General features: G+C 38.3%; 1 protein-coding gene across 1 annotated transcript; it reads right to left on the reverse strand.

Annotated features, from left to right (window-relative positions):
- Positions 1–895: 895 nt before the first annotated feature.
- Positions 896–27,788, reverse strand: MDH1B (malate dehydrogenase 1B). Its single transcript, XM_053690907.1, has 9 exons — positions 27,767–27,788; positions 24,764–24,876; positions 24,467–24,601; positions 23,705–23,847; positions 22,815–23,314; positions 18,886–19,027; positions 8,284–8,438; positions 1,343–1,482; positions 896–979 (listed from the first exon to the last, which is right to left on the reverse strand). Exons 1-9 carry the CDS (start codon positions 27,786–27,788, stop codon positions 914–916), a joined length of 1,416 nt encoding a protein of 471 aa, XP_053546882.1. The 3' UTR covers positions 896–913.
- Positions 27,789–27,880: the final 92 nt, after the last annotated feature.

A 27,880-nucleotide genomic window follows, 5' to 3' on the forward strand; every position in this document is an offset into this window, starting at 1 on the left:
TAAACATGAGGGCAGTGAGCACCTGCACTAGTGTTGTTTATACACACACAGAAATGTGCATAAGCAAACACATACCCTCTATATTTTTACTGTAAAACCTAGGCAATTATAATACAAGGGAGTGCACCACAGTCTCATATTAAAAAATTGTCATATATGAAAATCAATAGTGTATATAAAAAAATAATATGAAAAACAACTGAAGTTTGAACCATATAGTCATCTTTTTTATATACAAGTCTATTGTCTCCCTCTTGAGGGTACAGAGACCATAAATAGACTCAGCAAAAGGATATGGGTACAGTTTAACAAAATCTTTAATAAACACGCTTTGTGATACTACTTACAATTAAGTTAGCGCTGTATATAAGTGAAATAAGCGTGAGCTGGGGATCACAGTCACCAGCTGACTCAACTCCAATCAATGCCAAATCCCTCAGTAGTTTGATTATACACCAAAACAGGCAAGTCAGGAAAAAACGCCAGTGTTGGCTGAGAAACTTGTTGCAAGTTGCTGAAAAAAGCTTTTATTTATACTTCTCTTGCCATTCTGTTACACCTGAAGAGTAGTTCCTCTGTTTTGGCGTATAGTCCCACTACGTGGTGCATGTTTTTTTCTATTTGTTAAACTATAGTTGCCTGAATGACCAAACAAAATGGTTAGTGAACCAGGAGTCGTTTATAGGGGTATGGTTAAAATTATTAATATAGCATAGTAAGTGGCGTTTCATATTCACCATAATGTAGTTTGTTTAGATAGATAAAACATGTTAATGGTGTTTCATTAATATGAGAAGGTTCACTCTTGGAAACTATAGCAGAATCTCTCAACAACCAACTCATGTTGTTTCTTCAACAACATGGTTGGAGAATCAATTTTCTAAAAATGTTATGCATTGTCATTAAAACTGAATCAGTTACCGAGAATTCTGTTTTCATTATCGTCTTTTTCTGGAACTCCTAAAAATATTCCTTTCTCCTGAAAAAAAAATTGAATAAAAAAAAAAAATAGGTTAACACATTTTAAATGGTTTATATCTTTATTTTAGTTTTTCAATCACAAGGCTTTAAAAAAAAAAAAGAATCTCTTATTGGATTATATAACTTTTTTTCCCATGTACAGACCAGTTTATAAATTTTAAAACAAATAAATAAAAAATGAAAAAAATCATTAAAATAGACAACCATTCCTCAAGCCTTTCTCTCTGTATGTGCTTTAGTGATCTGTGTACATAACATTGAGTTCTGTGTAGATGTTAATGTGACTGTTTAAACATTCTGGAGGAGGGTAAAAATGTATGTGCTATCCTCGACTGCATTCTTTGCTCAGATCACAAGTTACCTTGATTAATTCTTTGGCTGCATTGAGTAATATTTCCTTTGCATCTTCTGAAACAGAGGCTTGTGTATATATGTGCCAACTTCCATTCTGGAATTGTATGGGCATGGAGTAAACAATACCTTCCGGAAGTTCAAACTGACCTACAAAAGGCAAATCAACAAATTGATATATACAGGAAATTTAGGGCTCTGTTCACAAAAGAGATGAATAGCATGTAAATTGTATGGGATTTGAAATGTTTCATTACCTATACATTATGGGCCAGATTACAAGTGAAGCGCTAATTAAAGCTGTGTTAGAAATAAGCTTTTTACAAGCATCGGGTTGCACTCATATTACGAGTTGAAAGTAAACTGTTTTCGATTGCGCACTAACCCGACAAATGCAAAAAATGAACTTGCAATATCGCGTGGGCGTTCACGTACATTAAAATATATTTCACATTCCAATGTTCTTCACATATAAGAATATGTTCTATTTATTCAGAAATACATATTTCTACATATATCTGACATTTTGACACAATATCTATCTATCGATATATATATATATATATATATATATATATATGAATATCTATTTAAAAATACTTAGAACATATTCTGCTATGTGTAGAACATTGGAATGTGAAATATTTACAGTAAATACACAGCACACACGGTATGAGAACCTAGAGCAGAGCAGGGGGTAAGTAGCGCAGCGATGGGCAGCAGATTTAAATATAAATGTATATGCTTATATACATATATATTTATGCGTTTATATGTGTACATATACATATTAACACATAAATATACAAATTCTCACAAAAGTGAGTACACCCCTCACATTTTTGTAAATATTTTATTATATCTTTTCATGTGACAACACTGAATAAATGACACTTTGCTACAATATAAAGTAGTGAGTGTACAGCCTGTATAACAGTGTAAATTTGCTGCACCTCTAAATAACTCAACACACAGCCATTAATGTCTAAACCGTTGGCAACAAATTGAGTACACCCCTAAGTGGAAATATCCAAATTGGGCCCAAAGTGTCAATATTTTGTGTGGCCACCATTATTTTCCACCACTGCCTTAACCCTCTTGGGCATGGAGTTCACCAGAGCTTCACAGGTTGCCACTGGAGTCCTCTTCCACTCCTCATGACGACATCACAGAGCTGGTGGATGTTAGAGACCTTGCGCTCCCCCACCTTCCGTTTGAGAATGCCCCACAGATGCTCAATAAGGTTTAGGTCTGGAGTCATGCTTGGCCAGTCCATCACCTTTACCCTCAGCTTCTTTAGCAAGGCAGTGGTCATCTTGGAGGTGTGTTTGGGGTTGTTATGTTGGAATACTGCCCTGCGGCCCAGTCCTCGAAGGGAGAGGGATCATGCTCTGCTTCAGTATGTCACAGTACATGTTGGCATTCATGGTTCACTCAATCAAAAGTAGCTCCCCAGTGCCGGCAGCACTCATGCAGGCCCAGACCATGACACTCCCACCACCATGCTTGACTGTAGGCAAGACACACTTGTCTTTGTACTTCTAACCTGGTTGCTGCCACACACTCTTGACACCATCTGAACCAAATAAGTTTATCTTGGTCTCATCTGACCACAGGACATGGTTCCAGTAATCCATGTCCTTAGTCTGCTTGTCTTCAGCAAACTGTTTGCAGGCTTTTTTGTGCATAATCTTTAGAAGAAGTTTCCTTCTGGGACGACAGCCATACAGACCAATTTGATGCAGTGTGCGGCGTATGGTCTGAGCACTGACAGGCTGAACCCCCACCCCTTCAACCTCTGCAGCAATGCTGGCAGCACTCATACGTCTATTTCCCAAAGACAACCTTTGGATATGACGCTGAGCATGTGCACTCAACTTCTTTGGTCGACCATGGTGAGGCCTGTTCTGAGTGGAACCTGTCCTGTGAAACCACTGTATGGTCTTGCCCACCATGCTGCAGCTCAGTTTCAGGGTCTTGGCAATTTTCTTTTAGCCTAGGCCATTTTTATGTAGAGCAGCAATTATTTTTTTCAGATCCTTAGAGAGTTCTTTGCCATGAGGTGCCATGTTGAACTTCCAGTGACCAGTATGAGAGAGTGTGAGAGCGATAACACCAAATTTAACACACCTGCTCCCCACTCACACCTGAGACCTTCTAACACTAACGAGTCACATGACACGAGGTAGGGAAAATGGCTAATTGGGCCCAATTTGGACATTTCCACTTAGTGGTGTACCCACTTTTGTTGCCAATGGTTTAGGCATTAATGGCTGTGTGTTGAGTTATTTTGAGGGGACAGCAAATTTACACTGTTATACAGGCTGTGCACTCACTACTTTACATTGTAGCAAAATGTCATTTCTTCTGTGTTGTCACATGAAAAGATATAATAAAATATTTACAAAAATGTGAGGGGTGTACTCACTTTTGTGAGATACTGTGTATATATATATATATATACATACATACATATAAATATATATTTACAGGGAACACATTTTTCAAGGCCTTTAACCCCTAATAACTGCTTTGTGCATGTGACAAAACCAATCTCGCCACTGTACATTGGAGGGCCTGTTATGGAACATTCTTTGGGCTGGAGGTACATGGGCTTAAGGATACCCAGAGACTGCATGGAAATATGGAATTTTATATGCTGGACACCCCATGTACTTTCATAACTCTGTCTTATGTCTATGTCACCCTGTATCCATAAATACAGGATGGGTACAGGGTGTGAGTGCCCCTTGTGGGAGCAATTGTGACTCTATAAGCCAAGTGGGCATAAAAGACTTTATAGCTAATAAGAACTGTTCCTATATTCAGTAATAAGATGTATTCTATGTATGTTTCAGATCTGATTGTGTCTCAGGAGTCTGTCTGGGTAAACTGATTGTGTCCTTGTGTGATTATGTTAACTAGACTGCCCAACATCAGATTGTCTGAGTAAACGTTCTTCCCTAGTTAATTAACTTAATATGTTAATCTGTTTTACCTGTGAATAGACAATTGTTAGAGGTTTGATGCATTGTTCATATGTTTGCTTTACTGTTAAACCAATGCCCTTTGTAACCTGAAGCCAGGGTGTATAAATCTGTGTGCTGCCTTCAAATAAAGTAGTTATTCTTTTTTAAACCTGAAATGTGGAGCTTGGTCTCATGTTTGCAGGGAAACTGGCTGGGTTGTGAATTGCTGATTCCCTATGCAGGACATTGTTCATCTGGTATTAACCCTTGGTACACTGTTGGTACCGTAACATTGGTGGCAGCGACGGAATGAACCTTATCGCCCAGAAGAGCAACTACACAAGCCAGTAACCTCAGGAAGAGGGGGATTATTACAATACTGACTAAGATGGAAAAGAGAAAAGTAAATTTTGCAGCTTTTAAAAACTTCCTGGAAACAGAAGGAGAGATTGATGGGTACCTTGCGGATTTTGAGAGGCAATGTGCACTACACAAGGTACCCGCAGAGGACTGGGTCACGATATTATCTGGAAAATTATCCGGCCGGGCCAGAGAGGCTTTTCGGGCCATTCCAGATGAGGAAGTCAGGGATTATAATACTGTAAAAGAGGCTCTGCTCTCCAGGTATGCGGTTACACCGGAGGCATACCGGAGGCGGTTCAGAGACACTGTTAAATTAGCTGGAGATTCCTACCTTGAGTGGGCATGTAAGGTGCACCGCACAGCAGCTCACTGGATAGCGGGGTGCCAAGCCATATCTGGGGAAGAGGTGCTGCAGCTATTCCTGTTGGAACATTGCTTCGACAAGTTACCCGCAGGAGTTCGAGAGTGGGTTCGGGACCGTAAACCCTCCACCCTGCAGGAAGCGGCTCGCTTGGCAGATGAGTATACGGATGCCCGCAAACTGGACACTGCTACCACTAAGCCCCCTGCTAGAGTGGAGTACAGACCCCCAGTCACCCCAGCAGCTGCCAGTTACCAAACCCCGGCGCACCGCTATACCACACGGCCTCCGGCCACGAACTACCCTCAGAGAGCCCTGTTCAATTTGCGGTGCTACTCACAACCTATTCGGTGCTTTAGATGTAAGCAACTAGGGCACAAAAGACCAGAGTGTCCCCTAAACGCAGCGAACCAAGCGCAGTCCTGGAGAAGACCCGCCGGCGGAATCCCACGTAATCCTCAGCCTACGGCCCGCTACGTAGAGGCGCAAGAATGCTGGAGCATCCTACATGAGGCAGACCTTGTGCAAGCTGCCCATCGGAATAACCGGCAACTGGTTAAAGTGAATGGGAAGAAGGTCAGTGGTCTACGGGATACTGGTGCTACCATGACCTTGCTTCAAAAGAACTTGGTGTCTGAGAAACAGTACACTGGAGACACTGTGGCTGTGAGGTTAGCAGGGGGCGATGTGTTCAGCCTACCTGTTGCCAGGGTACATTTGGATTGGGGAGTGGGCGCTAGACCTGTGAATGTGGGGGTCAAGAAGGACTTACCTGCTGATGTTCTTCTTGGAAATGACTTGCCCCCCCTTGTTTCTGCCTACGCTCCTATGGGTCCCGCTGATGTTAACTCTGTGACTACCCGTGCCCAGATCCATGCAGCAGAGACTGACCCACCTGCTGCTAAGCCCCAGGACGATGAGCTCAGTAAATCTCTATCCGCTATTGATATGTGGAGGTCCCGTTACAATGCGCTGATGAAGGAGAAGAGGAGCGCAGAGGAAAAAGCACGTTTAGAACGTGAATCTCTGCTAGACAAGCTGCACCGACAGACTGCAGAAAACACCAGCTTAAGAGTGGGACATGAAACCTTAAAGACAAACTTAGCGACACTTGAGGAGAAGCTGACGCTGGCTCATAGTGAGGTGCAGCAACTCAAGGGCACCCTATGTCAGTATGAAGGGATTGTGGATACCTATAAAGAGCAGGTACAGAAAACTCGTAAAGAAGCTGATGGGATTTTGAAGGACTGTTTGGCCCTGGTCTGGGCACTGAGGAATTTGAACCCTTGTTTGTATGGACAGGAATTCTCTCTCATAACGGGAATCCAGATGGATTGTCCCAGCAAACTGACATGCCTACCAGGCGCTCTGGTGGTATATGGCTCATTATATACCCTGGACAGCCGAGCATGACAAACCAGAGGGAGAGGAGTTTGATGGTCCTGGCTTGTTATGGGAGTCCTTTGCAGAGCCTGACTTTGGGAGCCCAGACTCCATTCCCCAGCGGCAGGCTGCGTTACAAGGGGTAGGGACAGTTGGTCCTGTCCCCCAGCAACACGGCTGTTTAGCCAAAGGGGAGACGAATGGTCTCCCCCTCCAGCAGCACAGCTATGTATCCAAAGGGGAGACAGTCGGTCTCCCCCTCCAGCAACCAGGCTCCCACCAGGCTACTTCCATGGTAGTGCTGGCACCCGGGCAGAGTACAGCTGGTCTCTGCCCACCTCGCAACCCACCAATTCAGCGTACCAGTCCCCCACACAGCTGTGGTGAGGTACCTGGACATGGACAAGTTTTCCCCGTACTCAGGTGTAGTAACCATTTATTGTGGGTGGGCTGTACTACTAATTGTGTTTTATGGGTGGGTTGCTGGACTAACCAGGGCACTGACCGGCAGGAGGTCAGATACCCTGTTAGTCTGTTTGGAAAAGGGGAGAGATGTGACAAAACCAATCTCGCCACTGTACATTGGAGGGCCTGTTATGGAACATTCTTTGGGCTGGAGGTACATGGGCTTAAGGATACCCAGAGACTGCATGGAAATATGGAATTTTATATGCTGGACACCCCATGTACTTTCATAACTCTGTCTTATGTCTATGTCACCCTGTATCCATAAATACAGGATGGGTACAGGGTGTGAGTGCCCCTTGTGGGAGCAATTGTGACTCTATAAGCCAAGTGGGCATAAAAGACTTTATAGCTAATAAGAACTGTTCCTATATTCAGTAATAAGATGTATTCTATGTATGTTTCAGATCTGATTGTGTCTCAGGAGTCTGTCTGGGTAAACTGATTGTGTCCTTGTGTGATTATGTTAACTAGACTGCCCAACATCAGATTGTCTGAGTAAACGTTCTTCCCTAGTTAATTAACTTAATATGTTAATCTGTTTTACCTGTGAATAGACAATTGTTAGAGGTTTGATGCATTGTTCATATGTTTGCTTTACTGTTAAACCAATGCCCTTTGTAACCTGAAGCCAGGGTGTATAAATCTGTGTGCTGCCTTCAAATAAAGTAGTTATTCTTTTTTAAACCTGAAATGTGGAGCTTGGTCTCATGTTTGCAGGGAAACTGGCTGGGTTGTGAATTGCTGATTCCCTATGCAGGACATTGTTCATCTGGTATTAACCCTTGGTACACTGTTGGTACCGTAACAGTGCAGTTTTTTTTTTAAATTAGAAAAAAAATGCTACTTTTATTTTTAAATAAAAAAATACAATATACTTGATTTGGGGGGGCAATTGAGGATATTTTTTAAATTATACAGAGATCTGATCTGTGGTTAATTTGTGGAGCGCTAATTGCTACCACAAGCTCGCGGTAGAAATAAACAGCCACTTGTAATGGCTGGTTATTTATTGCGTTCCCGTAAATGGGCCAATTTGCCCGATTACTGGCAACCGATAAATTAGCGCTCCACTTGTAATCTGGCCCAACAGATATAATAGAAATAAACAAATGTGTGTACAGAAAGTGATAAAATAAGGATATTTGATTTCCCTGCAAGCTCAACACATTTTGATGGGTTGTGGTTTCAAAGAATAAAAACAGCTCTTTCAATTACAAATATAAATCTTTCATACATTCTATAATCTGCAGCTGGTTTAACAAGTAATTTTAAACACATTAAGGTAAAAACATATTTACAGTACCTTTAACTGACGTTTTGAGCCAGACATGTTTAAAAAAACTGGGTTTCTAGCCTAAGGTTTACAGTTACTAATAAGACAGAGAATTTTTCTTTCTTTGTATTTACCTTCACTGAGCACACCCAACGACACTATCTCCCCACTGTTGGAATCCTGATACCACCACGATAAAAGCTTGGCTATACAATATGCTGCTGACATGCCTTTGCGGTGTTGCCTTCTCCGACGCCATTCTTGCAAAAGATCATTCTTTATCCACATGCTAAAAATTAGCAAAGTATAATCAGAGCAGTATTCACTAATACATAGGGGCATATTTATCAAGGTTTGGCGGACCTGATCCGACACTGCAGATCAGGTCCGCCAGACCTCGCTGAATACGGCGAGCAATACACTTGCCGTATTCAGCATTGCACCAGCAGCTCACAAGAGCTGCTGGTGCAACGCCGCCCCCTGCAGACTCGCGGCCAATGGGCCGCCAGCAGGGGGGTGTCAATCAACCCGATCGTACTTGATCGGGTTGATTTCCAGCGATGTCTGTCCGCCTGCTCAGAGCAGGCGGACAGGTTATGGAGCAGCGGTCTTTGTGACTGCTGCTTCATAACTGCTGTTTCTGGCGAGCCTGCAGGCTCGCCAGAAACACGGGGCATCAAGCTCAATACGGAGCTTGATAAATATGCCCATTAGACATTATTATACTTGTATTCATTAAAATTAAACAACTGTGCTCACTCCAGCAATTCTTTACTTTATGATATCAGATTGAAACACAGCACATGCTGAGCACAGATAATGCAATGTGAACAGGAACAAAGTAAAATCAGTGAGGAAATAGCTTTTTATTTGGTTTCAAAATTTTCAAATAACCAGAACCCATGTGGACAGGAAGGTTTTAAAGAGAAATACTGTAAAAGTGCAAAAAGTTTGTTAAAGTGATGGTAAATCCTAGCGGCGCCAAGCTGGATTTCTCGCACGCCTAATGGCAAAGAGGTGGAAACGTCACCTCTCAGCCAAATAGTGTTCTGTCGTGGGCTGCCTTTAGCAACTCAGCGCAGCAAACGCTGCTAACAAATAAAGGGGCTTTCAGAATAAAGTATTTTATACTTCATGAATGAAAGTCCCCTTTATTTGTTACAATGATAAATCCTAGCGTTTCACAAACGCTAGGATTTACCATCACTTAAAAGCATTTTTCTTATTGCATGTGCTTGCATTGGGCAGCAGAGCGGGTTGTCGGAGCGCTTACCTTGTTTTGCTGTGCATGTGCTTGCATATAACTGTGTGTTTAAAGTAATCTCTAGAGCAGAAATACACTACTGGTCCTTAGCTAAACATAAAACACCACTCTGTCGGTCCAGCAGCTGGATATGTGAGGGGCGCAAGCTGTCAGGAGCCGCTGGCAAACTCCCCAACAAAACTCAGTCCAAAAGACAGCAGCACCTCACTCTTCAATACAATTTTGAATTTAAGTAAGGTGCTGCTGTCTTTTGGACTGAATTTAGCTAAACATAGCTAGTGAGCCAATATAGCTATGTGTTTAACCCATTCAAAGAGGTTAAGCACATATGTAAAGTAATCTCCAGAGCAGTTATGCATTTCTGTTCCAAAGCTGAAGATGGTTACACACATATGCCTTGCCTTACTGGCTGGATGTAAATATGGACTGGCAGTGATCTGTAGCTGACAATGTTTTAACCCCTTTGCAAATAATAAACACATATAGGTTGATCACAATCTTGTTCACGGAAGATAACAATTTCTGAATTTTGTCCATTTTGTAAGTGTGTTTTTCCTCTGATCACAATCCCAAAATGCTTCTACCAGTAATACCTTTGAAGCTTTAAAATGTGTGTTTTTCCTATGATCACAATCCCAAAATGCTTCTACCATTAATACCTTTGAAGCTTTAAAATGTTACAAAAAAACTACACAAAATAGTTATCCGATTCATTCATCTTGTGATTTTGTAAAAATGATATGTGCAGGATTAAGGACAAACAAAATGGTGATTTGGGGGGTTTAGTTTCAATAAGTTTTGCACATGCACAAAACTAATTTTCCATTTAAAAACTGCCCAATCAAAAAGTGTTTTTTGGGGTTTTCCAAGTCCTTTTAGGTGAATTTGTAAAGTGATAACTGTCCATGTAAATGTGTCATTTAGTATCTAGAATTTGGATTGTGATCAGAAAAACAGGAAAGATATACGTTATGCATAGTGCCATTTTTCTGTCAATAGTCAATGAAAATAAGTGATTATGATCCCGCTAACAAAGAAAATAAGCAAAGGATAGAGTCTGACCAATTACAGTTGTGATTTCAAATAAACATGATACCCAAATGTTGAAGCATTAGAAAGTATCACCTGAACATCTCTAAGCCAAAAAAATGACTTTTCTGCATAAACTGAAAGATAACTGAAATCATTCCTCAAAAGATAAAAAAATAAAATAAATTGTGAGCCAATAGTATTGAAGACTTTTAAACATGAATTATAGGCATTACAACAACCAGCTAACTTGTGCATTCAAGCTCATAACAGTGCTCTATGTGCTGTGGTATGAAGAATTAGCTTAAAGGGACATGAAACCCATGTTTTTAATTTTTTTTTAAAAAAATTCAGAAAGAACATGCAATTTTAAACAACTTTCCAATTTAAGTCAAAGTCAGAGTGGAAGCTCATGAAGGAGGTGCGCTCGGGAATAGGGTGGTCGAGGTATGTCCAAAAAATCCAATGGGAGGCAGCTCTTCCGATACGTGGAGGGACGATGGAAGTATCTGTAGCGGGAGAAAGGAAGGCGCCAATAGGGTGATAACGCTAACAAACCAGATAGAGTGAGGGAAGGGTGAGAACAATACTCACAAGCGGAGCGGCACTGTGACGTGCCTGAAAGAGCAGACCGGGACCTCAGCGTCGCCCGGAAGACCAGCGTAGGCAGCAGCAAATCCTCTGTCAGGAGTGTGTTTGGTGTGACCAATCAGGATCCCAGTGTAGTAACACACCTTCCTCTCTGTGTTCCAAGATTCTGTACACTTACGGGAGGAATAGCAGATGACAGTAGACAGGGTATAGAACTCCGGTCACTCAAAATAGCACAGTCCAAAGTAGGAAAGAGGGGAGATCAGACTCCAGCAGGGTAAAATAAAACAAATTTATTAAAATGTTTTAAAATCAAGCAACGCGTTTCTCGGCTACACAGAGCCGTTTCATCAGGCTATAATACATGTTCTAACAAGCCTGCTGCTTAAATACCTCCTCTAACCAATCCAATCGCATCTGAGTCTACACACCCCTAACAATGCGGCTTGCGTCTCAATTAACAGCTGACAGACACAATCATAGACAGAGTGAATTTGCGTTCCACTTACACTATATGTTAATAACCAAGTAATATCATTAACTCTTAGGACTACCAAAAAGAACCAGTGTTGGTATTTGGTTGCCTTATTGGATTTTTCATTTTCATTCTCATAGATAATAATTTGTGATATTATAATGTATCATACATTTAGATATAAGAATATATAGAAACAATTATGTAAAAAAATAATAAAAACTTACACTATAAATAACCAAATAATACCAACAACTATTAGAACTACCAAAAAACCCACTATGGGTATTTGGTTGCCCTATTGGATTTTTCATTTTCATTCCAACAGATGATGCATTGTGATATTATAATGTATCATACATTTGATTATAAGCAAATAAAAACATATAAACTTGCAAAACGATAATCTCATAGATACAGGCTAAGTATTAATTAATACTACAGTTTTCTAAACAATATCAAATTTGTGATCTAACAAGAAAGCTCATTCTATTCAAATTACATAAATTTTTTCTATATATTCTTATATCTAAATGTATGCTATATTATAATATCACAAATGATTATCTATGAGAATGAAAATGAAAAATCCAATAAGGCAACCAAATACCAACACTGGTTCTTTTTGGTAGAGTTAATGATATTACTTGGTTATTAACATATAGTGTAAGTGGAACGCAAATTCACTCTGTCTATGATTGTGTCTATCAGCTGTTGATTGAGACGCAAGCCGCTTTGTTAGGGGTGTGTAGACTCAGATGCGATTGGATTGGTTAGAGGAGGTATTTAAGCAGCAGGCTTGTTAGAACATGTATTATAGCCTGATGAAACGGCTCTGTGTAGCCGAGAAACGCGTTGCTTGATTTTAAAACATTTTAATAAATTTGTTTTATTTTACCCTGCTGGAGTCTGATCTCCCCTCTTTCCTACTTTGGGCTGTGCTATTTTGAGTGACATGAGTTCTATACCCTGTCTACTGTCACCTGCTTTTCCTCCTGTAAGTGTACAGAATCTTGGAACACAGAGAGGAAGGTGTGTTACTACACTGGGATCCTGATTGGTCACACCAAACACGCTCCTGACCGAGGATTTGCTGCTGCCTACGCTGGTCTTCCGGGCGACGCTGAGGTCCCGGTCTGCTCTTTCAGGCACGTCACAGTGCTGCTCCGCTTGTGAGTATTGTTCTCACCCTTCCCTCACTCTATCTGGTTTGTTAGCGTTATCACCCTATTGGTGCCTTCCTTTCTCCCGTTACAGAACTTTCCAATTTACTTATTTTATCTCATTTGATTTGCTCTCCACGCTCCTGAGTCTACCTAGGTATATCAACAAAAGATACCAAGAGAATGAAGCAAATTAGAAAGAAGTGAGTTGGAAAGTTCCTTGAAATTGTATGCCCTATCTAAGTCGCAAATAACAAATGTGAAGTTTTATGTCCATTTAAGTAAAAAATCTTGTTTTCTCCTTCACCATTCAGTGAAGCACATGATATGTATCCATAATTCCAAGCACCAGACAAAAAAGAGGAAAAGCCGATTTGGGAAAAAAATGTCCTAAATGGGAATCATTTATGCTGTGATCTAATATTTGTTGCCAGTAAAGGAACAACTGCCTATTTATCAAAGCGTCAACTATGTTGCATTCGCGGGCGTCAATACACTCGCCAAACATTGCGGCCGTGGATCTGAATACAATCTCCTTATTTATCAAAAAAGCCGTCAAAACACATGCGTCAAGTACGGTGTTAACTAACAGCCATCGATGTCACAGCTATTCTGTTTTTTCCCAACTTTATATCATTTCATTACTATCCACAAACAAGCACATTTCTCTTTAGCACATTATTGTATATAGTGTAAATGTATTCTTTTTCTGAGCAGGACTAAATGCGAATATAGCAAGTAGCGACATGTTTGGTGCAAAGTGGATAGTGAATTATTCAAATTATTTTTAATATTGTGCATACATATATATATTTTATGTATATATACACATACATATATATATATATACATACACATACACACACAGTCATATGCAAACGTTTAGGCACCCCTGACAATTTCCATGATTTTCATTTAGAAATAATTGGGTGTTTGAATCAGCAATTTCATTTTGATCTATCAAATAACTGAAGGACACAGTAATATTTCAGTAGTGAAATTAGGTTTATTGGATTAACAGAAAATGTGCAATATGCATCAAAACGAAATTAGACAGGTGCATAAAGTTAGGCACCCTTGTCATTTTGTTGATTTGAATACCTGTAACTACCTAGCACTGATTAATTGGAACACACAATTGGTTTGGTGAGCCCATTAAGCCTTGAACTTCATAGACAGGCGCATCAAATCATGATAAAAGGTATTTAAGGTGGCCAATTGCAAGTTGTTGTTCTCTTTGACTCTCCTATGAAGAATGGCAACATGGGCGCCTCAAAACAACTCTCAAATGGCCTGAAAACAAAGATTGTTCAACATTATGGTTTAGGGGAAGGCTACAAAAAGCTATCGCAGAGATTTAAGCTGTCAGTGTCCACTGTGAGGAACATAGTGAGGAAATGGAATACCACAGGCACAGTTCTTGTTAAGGCCAGAAGTAAAATATCAGAGAGGCAAAAGATGGTGAGAACGGTCAAAAACAGCCCACAGACCACCTCAAAGACCTACAACATCATCTTGCTGCAGATGGTGTCACTGTGCATCGTTCAACAATTCAGCGTATGGGAGAATGATGCGGAAGAAGCCTTTGCTGCACACACGCCACAAACAGAGTCGCTTGAGGTATGCAAACGCACATTTGAACAAGCCAGCTTCATTTTGGAAGAAGGTGCTGTGGACTGATGAAACAAAGATTAAGTTATTTGGTCATAACAAGGGGTGTTATGCACGGCGGCAAAAGAACACAGTGTTCCAAGACAAACACTTGCTAGCCACAGTAAAATTTCGTGGATGTTCCATCATGCTCTGGGGCTGTGTGGCCAGTGCTGGTACTGGGAATCTTGTTAAAGTTGAGGGTCGCATGGATTCCACTCAATATCGGCAGATACTTGAGAATAATGTTGAGGAATCAGTCACAAAGTTGAAGTTAAGCTGGAGCTGGATATTTCAACAAGACAACGACCCAAAACACTGCTCAAAATCTACTCTGGCATTTTGTGCAAAGGAACAAGTACAATGTTCTGGAATGGCAATCCCAGTCCCCAGACCTGAATATCATGCTGATCCAAACACCCAATTATTTATAAATGAAAATCATGGAAATTGTCAGGGGTGCCTAAACTTTTGCATACGACTGTGTGTATGTGTGTGTGTATATATACATATACATATATATATATATGTATATGTGTGTGTGTGTGTGTGTGTTATGTCAGAAATATTTTGCAAACATATTTGCATGTTCCTAAGTTCCTTTTTTTGTTCTAAACAATGTTCTCTGTCATATTTCTGTGTTTATTTATACCACTATATGTATATATTGTAAATGTATTATTATTCTGAGCAGGAATAATTGCAAATATAACATATAATCAGGGTATCATATGTATTTATTTGCAATCAATGGATATTTTAAAGGGATAGGAAAGTAAAAATGTAAGTTGCCCTAGTGGGACCTAGCTGCTAATTGGTGCCTGCACACATTTGTCTCTTGTGATTGGATAAATAGATGTGTTCATCTAGCTGCCAGTAGTGCAATGCTGTTCCTTCAGCAAAGGATAACAAGAGAATGAAGCAAATTTGATAATAGAAGTAAATTGGAAAGTTGTTTAAAATTGTATGTTCTATCCAAATCATGAAAGAAGATATTGGGGTTTCCTATCCCTTTAAGAGCTGGGCCAGGTTTCTCTCTGCACCTGTCTAACCCCTCCTGATTGCAATCTATTTTTAAAAACCACCCTTTCTCAGGTGTTATAAAATGGACTGGCATATAAGATGAACACTTAAAATAGCCTGACAGTAAAGAGGTGATTTTGATTTCTGCGGTATCTGAATTATGACAGTTTAAAGTTAGGTGGGCTATCCCTTTGAGCTATCAGCTTAAGATTCTATTGAATCAAACATCAATTTGGATTTTAAAATCCTTGTCTAAAATATTACACTGTGTGTCCTAATGTCAGCATCAATGTTTATCTTTAATTCTAATTTCCCATATACAAACTTTCAAAGTATAATACACAATGTAACAAATGGCACAAGTTCTGATGAGTGATCAATGACACAAGTATCGAGCAATTTGATTAGTTAGTGATAGTTTATAATGTGTATTTGAATCAGATTGGCTGATGTCATAAATCATGTGATTATGCATATACCAATCAAAAGTGGTTGAAAAATGCACTAGTGTATGGGTTATTTAGGAGTTTGTGTCATAATTGGTGCGAAAAGTGTTGAGTCAAATATGGCGCGAAGTGGAGAGTGTGACTTGTATTAAATGCCTTAAAGGGCCACTAAACCCAAAATCTTTCTTTCATGATTCAGATAGAACATACAAATTTAAACAACATTACAATTTACTTCTATTATTTATTTTGCTTCATTTTTTAAATATCCTTATTTGAAGAAAAAGCAATGCACATGGGTGAGCCAATCACATTAGGCTTTCCTGTGTAGCAACCAATCAGCAGCTTCTGAGCATATCTAGATATGCTTTTCAGCAAAGAATATCAAGAGAATAAAACAAATTAGATAATAGAAGTAAATTAGAAAGATGTTTCAAAATGCATGCTCTTTCTAAATCATAAAAGAAAAAATGTGGGTTTCATGTCCCTTTAAACATGGTGCACATAGATTTTACCAACAAATAAAAAGGAAGTTAGCTATATTATGTTGTGTATTTATTTTATTTGTATCTCTATATCTACTAGCGCGACAAGTTTGGGGCAAAACTTTGCACAAAATATGTAGAAATAATATTGTCCCCTTGGTTTGTAATGAGAGACAACGTTGTAGCATAATCCATAAGTAGTAATGTATTTTTCATTTTTATCCCTATATCTACTAGTGCACCAAAGGTGGAACAATAATATTGTTTCATTTAGAAAGGGTATACAATTTTAATAAAGTTTCTAATTTACTTTTATTATGTAATATACTTCATTCTCTTGCAGCATCGAACATAAGCTTTCTGTGTTTTCCGACCTGAAGGGTGGCGGATTGAAAAACAGGTACGCTGAGTCGGAAAAGACTGGTTACATAGTGTAAATAAGTTTTCTTAGAAACCTTTGTTTCACAGCATCAAAGTTTAAGTAGCCTCGCCATAAAGTTGAATTATGATGTTTGGGTGGTGAAGTAGTAGTAGTGAGTGCACCATTCAGGGACATGGCTACCTACCTGGACCATTCTAAAGTGGTGCCTCAGACATTTGTTTCACGTGGCACAGGATGGTAGAGTATGGTAGAGTATGACTGACCCATTACTAAGGAACTAAGGAACATCCAAATCTCTAATGAATAATTTGAATAATCATCAAATCACTGTATCAAAGTGGTAGCTTCTTCAATATCGACAGACTGTCCCCATCAAATTGGACAAAATTAAACATCTAAAGAAGGCTTACTGCTGAAAGTGTTTGCTGCTCAAATGGTTTTTGGATAAAAACAAAATGTTATAGTTTTATCCTCTCCTATAAATAATATTTTTCCTAAAGACCATATGTTCTGGTTATGCCAAAGTAAGATTGGCTATCTATATGTTCAAAAGCCATGCTCTTGTGGTTTCAGTACATCTGGAAATGGGAGATCTTTACTTCAGGACTTTGCAACAACTTGTCAGCTATTCAAATTTGTTGTTATTTGCAGAATAACAACAATAACTATGCTAAGACACCTTAAAACACTCTCAGCTTAGGTAAAATGAAAACTAAGAGAACAATTAGAGGAAAATAAATGTTGAGATTGTAACCTTGCAGTGCCCAGACCTTTAAAAAGCATAATACCTCTGCATGTGTCTGCTTTTTAAACAAATAACATCAGTTTCATAAAACATGAAAGGAGATAACCCATTTTAATTGGACCCCTAAAATGCATTAACCTTGAATCTTGAGTATAAACTTTTACTGTGGGGTACAAGATTATCTTTGTGCTTGTCTGGACCACACATAGTTTCAAATTCTAGGAGGGGCATAAATAATGTTTTTCAATTGTAACCATAATTTTACAACTGCTCACTTTGACTTCTGAAGTAATTGGATCATTTCTGAATGGTTGTTTGAACTTAAAGGGACAGTTTATTCAAAAATGTTCTCCCCTTTAATTTGTTCCCAATGATCCACTTTACCTGTTGGAGTGTATTAAATTGTTTACAAGTATTTCCATTAACCTTATATTGGCATTTGAATTAGTTTATTTAGCCTGTGGTTTCCCCACCTATTCTAAAAGTTTTTGGCCTCGAGGCCAAGCTGTGTTAACACAGTCAGTAATAGAAATTACACTTCCAGTGGGTTATAGAAGAGATAAGGTATAAAATGTTAATTTTCCATTGTTCTCTCCAAGTATTGGTGATTGGTTTATGAACAGATATAAGATAAAGAAGCAGGTATATGTACACAATGTGATAAAGTAATGAGATATAATTATACCTACAAGTTCAACCCATTTTATTAGGTTGTGGCTTCAAAATACAAAATCAGCTCATTCATATACACAAATAAACCTTAAAAAAAGCAAATCTCATACATTTTATACTCTGCAGCTGGTAAAAAAAGTAATTGGAAACACATTAAGGAAAAAACTATTTTATAGTATATTGCCCCTTTAAACTTATAAGGCTAACTTGTGATGTAGTAATTTTGTAAATAGGGCAATTGGGATGTCTGTCTCCAACTTATTTCAGTCAATGACAATTTTTTTATACAGTAGACTTTTGTGCAGTTTTGCAATGATATTGTGATTCTGAACTTAATATGCCAGGGCATTGCATAATTTACTCTTGTATTCCAAGACTAATGCCTACACAGTACATAGTCAAAATCATCACAGTATTTATATATTTGTGGCTCATTATCTATTCAGAGGCGATAAAGCTTAAGTGAGGTGTGGGGGTACTGAGAGCGCACAAGTCTGTTTATTTGAACTGATGGTGATAACTATGGAATGACTTGACAGCTTCTTCAGGGCTTTGTTTGTCTATCATAAAAATATCCCCAGGGTTATATAAGGCTTTTAAAGCCCTCTGACCATGCACAACTTTATACTAAAGCTGACTTAGCAGTTTATTAATGTGTTATATATAGAGCAGTGTCAATACCTGAATGTACACTTTTTACAAACACAACTCCACTATTTACTTCTCCTGCCAGAAGATGTGCATGAAGAAACATACTATTTATACCTACTTGTCATTATTGCATGTAAGACATAACTTTATTTCTAGGTACCTGTCATACATCATGCCAAGTAGTGGGCGTGAGAAGTTTGCTGGTCCCCACAGTGCACTTTCATACTGGTAGACCTTTGCGTGTTGCAGACCAAGGTGGTTAATACCACTTATATTGCCCCAGACAATTACATCTCTGATCACTGTAAGACAGGTGGAACAAAAATGTGTATCTGTTGAGTAGCATTAGTAAATATATATATATATATATATACACATACATACATATATACTTAACAGCATGTTAATTATTAATTATGTTTTACCATAGCCAAAGTAATTTTAAGAATCATAATAGAAAAAAAATAAATGTGTTAGTTAGAATGCAAGTAGTAAAGTCACCAGGTATCAATGGACAAAACTTTTAACGGATAATAAACTGTCACCATATTTATTTTAGGAACGTTATATATTACTACAGATTGACACCCAGTTTGGTTACTAATATATATCTATATATATATATATATATATATATATATATATATATATATATATATATATATATATATATATATATACAGTGCCTTCCACTAATATTAGCTCCCTTGGTAAATATGAGCAAAGATGGCTGTGAAAAATTCTCTTTATTGTTTAATCTTTTCATCTTTTGTTTAAAAATACACAAAAATACTCTTCTCTCATTGATATCAAACAATGGCAATCACAACACAAGTTTATCCCCCCAAAAAATCTTTATTAACCCCTTAAGGACGCATGTCGTACAAGGTACGTCGCACACAAACTGGTCTTTAAAGACCAGCGACGTACCCTGTACGACATTAGGGGTTTAAAGCAGCTGGAAGCGATCCTGATCGCTTCCAGACGCTTTCCGGTTATTGCAGTGATGCCTCGATATCGAGGCATCCTGCAATAACACCCCTTGGCCATCCGATGCAGAGAGAGCCACTCTGTGGCCCTCTCTGCACCGGTATCGTTGGTGGGTGGGAGCTGCAGTGGGAGGCACTACAGAAAAAATTAATAAAGTTAAAAAAAAACATTTGTTTTAGTAAACTGGGTACTGGCAGACAGCTGCCAGTACCCAAGATGGCTACCAATAAGGTAGAGGGGGAGGGTTAGAGAGCTGTTTGGGGGGAGGGGATCAGGGAGGTTGGGGCCTAAGGGGGGATCCTACACATCAGCATATGTAAATACTATATTGTAAAAAAAAATAAAAAAAATACCTTTTATTTTACTACTTGCAGACTTTCTGGCGGGGACAATTGTGGGGTGGGGGAGGGAAGAGAGCTGTTTTGGAGGGATCAGGGGGTGTGATGTGTCAGGTGGGAGGCTGATGTCTACATTAAAGCTAAAATTAACCCTTCACTGCTAGACATAATATACGTGTGATGCGCAACGGTATTTAGGGGTCTTCTAATTACCAAAAAGCAACACCAAAGCCATATATGTCTGCTATTTCTGAACAAAGGAGATCCAAGAGAAGCTTTACCAACCATTTGTGCCATAATTGCACAAGCTGTTTGTAAATAATTTCAGTGAGAAACCTAAAATTGTGAAAAATGTAACGTTTTTTTTTTCATTTGAACGCAATTGGCGGTGAAATGGTGGCATGAAATATACCAAGATGGGCTTAGATCAATACTTGGGGTTGTCTACTACACTACACTAAAGCTAAAATTAACCCTAGAAGCTCCCACCATGCTCCCTAATTAACCCCTTCACTGCTGGGCATAATACACGTGTGGTGCACAGTGGCATTTAGCGGCCTTCTAATTACCAATAAGCAACGCCAAAGCCATATATGTCTGCTATTTCTGAACAAAGGGGATTCCAGAGAAGCGTTTACAACCATTTATGCCATAATTGCACAAGTTGTTTGCAAATAATTTCAGTGAGAAACCTAAAGTTTGTGAAAAAAACATGTGAAAAAGTGAACAATTTTTTTTATTTGATCTCATTTGGCGGTGAAATGGTGGCATGAAATATACCAAAATGGGCCTAGATCAATACTTTGGGATGTCTTATTAAAAAAATATATACATGTCAAGGTATATTTAGGGATTCCTGAAAGATATCAGTGTCCCAATGTAACTAGCGGTAATATTGAAAAAAAGTGGTTTGGAAATAGCAAAGTGCTACTTGTACTTATTGCCCTAAAACTTGCAAAAAAGCAAAGAACATGTAAACATTGGGTATCTCTAAACTCAGGACAAAATTTAGAAACTATTTAGCATGGGTGTTTTTTGGTGGTTGTAGATGTGTAACAGATTTTGGGGGTCAAAGTTAGAAAAGGTGTGTTTTTTTCCATTTTTTTCCTCATATTTTATCATTTTTTTATAGTATATTAGAAGATATGATGAAACGGTATATAATATGTGTGGGTAAAGTAAATGAGTAAGAGGAAAATTACAGCTAAACACAAACACCGCAGAAATGTAAAAATAGCCCTGGTCCTTAAGGGAAAGAAATTGAAAAATGGCCTTGTCCTTAAGGGGTTAAATATATGTGTGGCACAATTATTGGCACCCCTATGAATTCATATGAGAAAAATATATTTGAAGTATTTTCTTATTGATATTTTAATTTTTTTTAGTACACCAGAGGTGACTAAGAAAATACAATTGTTCAACCATGACTTTCTGTTTCACACGGGTATTAATATGAGGTAACACATAGGCCAAATTCCCTTAGTCATTCATCCCAATGGGTAAGACCAAGGAATATAGCTGTGATGTGTGGCATAAGTTTGTTGAGCTTCAGAAAATGGGAACTGGCTATAAGAAAATAGCAAAAGCATTGAAAATGCCCATTTCCACCATCAGGGCAATAATTAAGAAGTTACAGTCGACTGGAAATGTTATGAATCAACCTGGAAGAGGGTGTGTGTCTATACTGTCTTAACGCACTGTGAAGAGGATGGTCCTAGCGGCCAAAATTTATCCAAGCTTTACAACTGGAGAATTGCAGAAGTTAGTTGCGTCTTGGAGTCAGAAAGTCTCCAAAACTACAATCCGACGTCACCTGCATCACCACAAATTGTTTGGAAGAGTTTCAAGAAAAAAGCCTCTACTCTCAGCCAAAAACAAACTCAAGCGTCTTCAGTTTGCCAGCAACTACTGGAACTTCAAATGTGATCGGGTTCTATGGTCAGATGAAACTAAATTAGTGTTTTTTGGCAATAAACACCAGAGATGGGTTTGGCGCACACAGAGAGGTAGCCATATGTAAAAGTATCTCATGCCCACGGTTGAATATGGTGGTGGCTCTTTAATGTTTTGGGGCTGTTTTTCTGCCAGTGGTCCCTGACATTTTGTTAGGATACATGGCATCATGGACTCTATCAAATATCAACAGATATTAAATGAACACCTGACTGCCTCTGCCAGAAAGCATAAAATGGGCCGTGGTTGGATCTTCCAGCAGGAAAATGATCCAAAACATACATCAAAATCAAAACAAATATGATTTACTGACAACAAAATTAAGGTCCTGCCATGACCATCCCAGTCCCCTGACTTGAACCCCATGGAAAACCTGGGGGGTGAACTGAAGAGGAGAGTTCACCAGCGTCTGGAGAGATTCTGTATGGAGGAATGGTCTCAGCTCCGTTGCCATGTATTTTCCAAATTTATCAGGCATTATAGGAGAAGACTCGGAGCTGTTATCGTGGCAAAGGTAGGTAGCACAAATTATTGACTAAAAGGGTGCCAATAATTGTGCCACACATATATTTAACAAAGTTGGTTTTATTTTGGATAAACCTGTGTTGTGTTTGCAATTGTTTGAGAGCAGAGTATTTTTGTCTATTTTTTTTAACAACAGATCAAAAGGTTAAACAATAAAGATAATTGTTCACAGCATTCTTTGCTCATATTTACAAGGGTGCCAATATTAGTGGAGGGCACTGTATATACAAATATATATATATATATATATATATATAAATATGATGTTTTACTTCACACATACTTGCTGCATTTGTATTCAGTTTGCTTGCTAAGAGACCTTTAGCTTCAAATTCCAATTGTGTTGGTAAAGCCACAACATTGTGGTGATCGATGGATGGTGCACTATTTATAATCACTAGGGCCTTAAGATTCACGTAGCTGCTTCCCGTCACAACCACCTTCACTCCCTTGTTTGCATTCTGACTAATAAGCCTTCCATACTGCACGCATAGGTCTGTAGCCTCCTTAATGTGAGCTTCAGCAGATTGTTCTGCCTTCGGAAGGGCATCATCCAACACAATGACAACATCAGCATCAAGAAATGCTTCATCAGTCAGTGAGTGCATTGTGACTTGCCGAAGAAGAGGATATGCTAAGTCTTCAGCTTCCATTACCAGAGCCTTGAGGGTTTCCTCACTGCAGCTGCTGTCCAACAGATGTAAGATAAGACTATTATTCATTCCAAATACTTCCCCATCTACCAAAAGTGGGATTAAATGGTAGCATGTTGGTAAAGATGCACTAGGAAACATAAAAAAATATTTTTTTTTAGTTTAAGAATAAGCTGCTAAACTTGTGTATGTAAATGGTAATACAATTTATTTAAACTGTGTTACTTTTCGATTCCCATAGTACATATAATAGTGAAAAAAGCATTAGCAAGTGCAAATATATATGGTTCTTCATAATTGAAGTGAGACTTGGAATATTATCAACATTTACTTTTTACTCTTTGTATCCTTTGTTGAAGTAGCAACAACGAGGTAGCTAAAAACATCAAAAAAAGTTTGTTTTATGTATATTTGTGAATCACATCAGTCCTTGTATGCTAACTGCAGTCTATGCATTTGGTTTGCATCTTTCTATTTTGATCTGTGCTACACATTTTTACTCTTAAGCTTACTCTATTACCTAGTGATCCAGATGTGTAAAGGATTGAAATGGCTTTGAACTTCCTCCGCCTCGCTTTGAATCTGGACATAAGTGTTCATGTTCTCCACAGCAACATTCTTCATAAGATCACTCAACATGTCAGAAGTGACATTATAATATTCCTGAAAAAAATGTTAATTTACACATCCCATCATAAGCCAGATGAAAGAAAGAAAAAAAGTATTTCATAAATTGGTAATATCAAAAGGCAAAGTAAACACGAAATCTAGGAAACAAAATAACCACTTTTGAATAACAATTAAAATTTGAGTGTAATCTGTACATTTACTCTTATGGCATTAGCATGGGAATAACTGTACAAAAAAGAAACCTATCAATGTCCACTAAATATTTGGATTTTACAAATTTCTAAGTATGGAAAAGGTTACTGGTTTATACAGAATGTTATATAAAGGTTACTGGTTTATATAGAATGTTATATACAGGTTACTGGTTTATACAGAATGTTATATAAAGGTTACTGGTTTATACAGAATGTTATATAAAGGTTACTGGTTTATACAGAATGTTATATAAAGGTTACTGGTTTATACAGAATGTTATATAAAGGTTACTGGTTTATACAGAATGTTATATAAAGGTTACTGGTTTATACAGAATGTTATATAAAGGTTACTGGTTTATACAGAATGTTATATAAAGGTTACTGGTTTATACAGAATGTTATATAAAGGTTATACATACAAACCACAATACATTTTAGAGCTTTGGTCGCTTTACCTGGGCATGCTCCATAAAATCATTAAATCCCCCCAGATATAATCCTTTTCCACCTCTGTCCAGCAGCTCTCTCCATATTATAGGGGAGCGTGTGTGCTTCCAGTTATTTTTCTTGCATAAGTCATTTAGCCATGGCTACATAAAAAGCAAACAAACATTACAGAAGAGATGATTTCTCACATTCATTTGCAACAGTTGAATTTAGAGATATGGTGGATTAACCAAAATTCATAAAGAATTGCAATTACGGAAATTAAAGAGAAAAAAGTCTAATATATAAATACTGATTGCTCATACCTCCCATGTATCCGGATGATGAAGAACCTTGTGAACTCTGAAATAAGGAAGATTTTTCTGTAGATAATCAGCAAGAAGTTCTGCTTTGGCATAATATGGGCAATCAGCCCTGCCTGGAAATCAGAATAACAGTTGGTTTTAAATAAATACATGAATAAATGTTGGCATTTCATTTGTAGGTATAAATATACAGAAATGTATTTATTTCGGAACTGCAGACATGATCACATCTTTTCCAAATATTACCCATTAAAAACCGCAGCTTGTTACTTTGTATAGCAAATAGCTGGCATCTACATTTTCACCTATGCAGCTTGCAAGGCTGCCTATACTCACTACAGTTGTTATTCTGTATGCCAGTGTTTATCAACTCCAGTCCTCAGCTACCTCTAACACGTCAGATTTTCACGATATCTTAACCAGGTGATCAGTAACCATGGTTATTAACAACCTCTCATCCATCAGATGATTATGCAGGAGACAGGCAGACCCTGCTTTGCATTCACCTTGGTATGAGATCTGTGTGCTGTTTTCAACTATGTGAGTGCCCTGACTGTATATTTTGAATCCATTGATATAAAAATTTTGACTTTTTTACCTGTTTTCCTCTCAAGGTTTTGCTTGTGCAAAATGATATTTTGGTCTAGAAAGCAATCCTGGAAAGTCCTGCACATGTGCAGTTGCAACAAAGCTTTTTGAGATTTACAGGCACTCAAGACAGGTTTATGTTAACTTGAAGCTCACACATTGGATGTATATTTTATATCAGTGGTCGACAAATCTGCTTTAACCGAAAGGGACATTCCGGTGAAAATATAAATTAATTACATATTTGAATAGAAACATATTTGCAATATACATGTATATGCAAATATGCTTCTATTAAAAGTTATCACTGTTTTAGTGTTGACATTTTACTCTGCACGTGCATGTGAAGCATAACTAGATATTCTCAGTGCATCAACATTATAAGTGCTGCAGCTGCTAAGAGCGCCAGTGAGGCTTGTATTATGTCAGCAATTAACAGATTGAGTCATTACCAGATGGTACAAGCACCTTAGGCTCTCTGCACAAGTGCTGTATTTAAAGTGCTGGTGCACACTGCATACTTAAATACACATTTGAAACAGCTATAGCTTTTATTCCCCCCCCCCCCCCAGAGCGTCCATTTCGTGAGGCCTTGCCGTGATTGGAGGAAGCCGGTTTCCTCATTGGTGACGTATTTACAGAGGACCTGCAGGTGGGGGGTGCGATCTGGCTTTGAAGAAGTAAAAGGTAAGTATTTGTAAAATACGGTGCAATGTAAACTTTCATCAATGAAAGTGCCCCTGTTTTTAATAGTATATTTAAAAACTGGCACTAATTGATGAAAGTTTACATTCACTTTAATATACTTTATAACGTTCAAACTTCTACATTTCTGCCTGTTTCTAAGCCACTACAGACGGCCTCTTATCTGCATTTTTATTAGCTTTTTACATCAAGACACTGCAAATTCATGTGTGCCATATAGATAACATTGTGCTCACTCCAGTGGTGTTGTACAGGAACCAGCGCTAATTATCTAAAATGCAAGTGTGTAAATAGTCTATGATTAAGGCGAATGTTGCCAAAACGCGTAATACGCCATAATGCTGAGATCATATCCTAATTTTATATTGTTTATTTCTTCATAAATACATCTTTATTCTAAAGTGCCTAGAGGTTTGCCGGTTATTTGTCCCTTTTTAGCTCAAGTGTGTAAATAACCCTGAGATAAGGGGGCAGTCTGCAGAGGCTTAGATACAAGGTAATCACAGAGGTAAAAAGTATATTAATATAACCATCTTGGTTGTGCAAAACTGGGGAATGGGCAATAAAGAGATTATCTGTTTGCTTATTTTTAAATAAAAAATTTGGGATATGAAACTCAAACATTTTCTTTTATTATTCAGACAGAACATAAAAAAAAAAAAAAGTTTCCAATTTACTTATATTATCAAAATTGCTTAGTTCACATGGTATTCTTTGTTTAAGAGACACCTAGGTAGGTGTCTGGAGCGGTGCTCTGGCAAAATGCCGATGGACATTTGGCCGACGGACAGAATGCCGAAGCATGTTCCGAGTTCGGCCGAGGGCAGATACGCTCCAGAGCGCTCTGTTCTAATCAGAGCCTCGGGCGCTGCAACCGCCTCTGGGAACCTAACCATGGTTCCCAGCCCGCACGCCCGCAATTCTCTGTCTGTGAAATTATCTATCTATCGAATCTATTTATATATCTATCAATTTAATCTATCTATCAAATTTATCTATCTATCTATTGCATCTATTTATCTATCTTATCTATCTACCTATCTCGTGGCCGGACTGTTGTCTGACAGCCACTTGTGTGTCGGACTATTATCCATCAGCCAAATGTCTGTCGGCCAAATGTCCGTCGGCTAACAGTCCGGCCACAGTCTGGAGCACTATACAGTATGTCAGGAAATAGTGCTGCTATATCATGCTCTTGCAAATGGATAACATTTTTGCAAAACTACTACCATATAAAGCTCCAGACACATGCACGCTCCTGAGCGTATGTCCCTGCTTTTCAACAAAGGATATAAAGAGAATTGAAAAAAAATAAAAATAGAAGTAAATTAGAAAGTTGTTTAAAATGTCATGCTCTATCCATAATGAAAGAAAAATGTTGTCTTTTGTGCCCTTTAAAAGCTGGTTTGGCAAAGGTGGAGAAATGGTTTAGCATGGTGTGAGACCCCTACCCAAAAAAGAAACAAAAATCAGGTCTATAATCAGCCAAGTGTAATATTTATTTTTAATCTCTGCTGCTTAGTTTATATCACAGAACGAGAAACAGTACAAAAAAAATGGATTGTAAAGACTAACTCGTTTCATATTAAATTTAAATTGAATGAGCTCCATGAAATAAAATTGCAAACCAAGGTGTAGCAATTAATCTTATTTGAACCACCAATAGCTAAACAATCAACCACAGTCATTACTACACTATTCCTACGCTACCTGACAAAACGAATCTCGCCATGGAAGGTTCTTCTTGATATGATTTTTTTGTTTAGTTTGCTTTTGTTTTTTTGTTTAAAAAAAAAAAAAGCCCTGCTGTTTCTAGGCAACCGG

Source organism: Bombina bombina, chromosome 1, assembly GCF_027579735.1.
Source record: "Bombina bombina isolate aBomBom1 chromosome 1, aBomBom1.pri, whole genome shotgun sequence".
Taxonomy (NCBI): Eukaryota; Metazoa; Chordata; class Amphibia; order Anura; family Bombinatoridae; genus Bombina; species Bombina bombina.

What these genes read in the sequence shown, in the direction of transcription:
- MDH1B (XM_053690907.1), bottom strand. Translation starts at nt 27,788, where the DNA reads ATGGCGAGATTCGTTTTGTCAG. An exon ending in ATTTTATGGAGCATGCCCAG is followed by an intron (nt 23,848 to 24,466) that starts GTAAAGCGACCA and finishes CATTTTTTTCAG; the next exon opens with GAATATTATAATGTCACTTC. An exon ending in ACTGAATACAAATGCAGCAA is followed by an intron (nt 19,028 to 22,814) that starts GTATGTGTGAAG and finishes CCTGTCTTACAG; the next exon opens with TGATCAGAGATGTAATTGTC.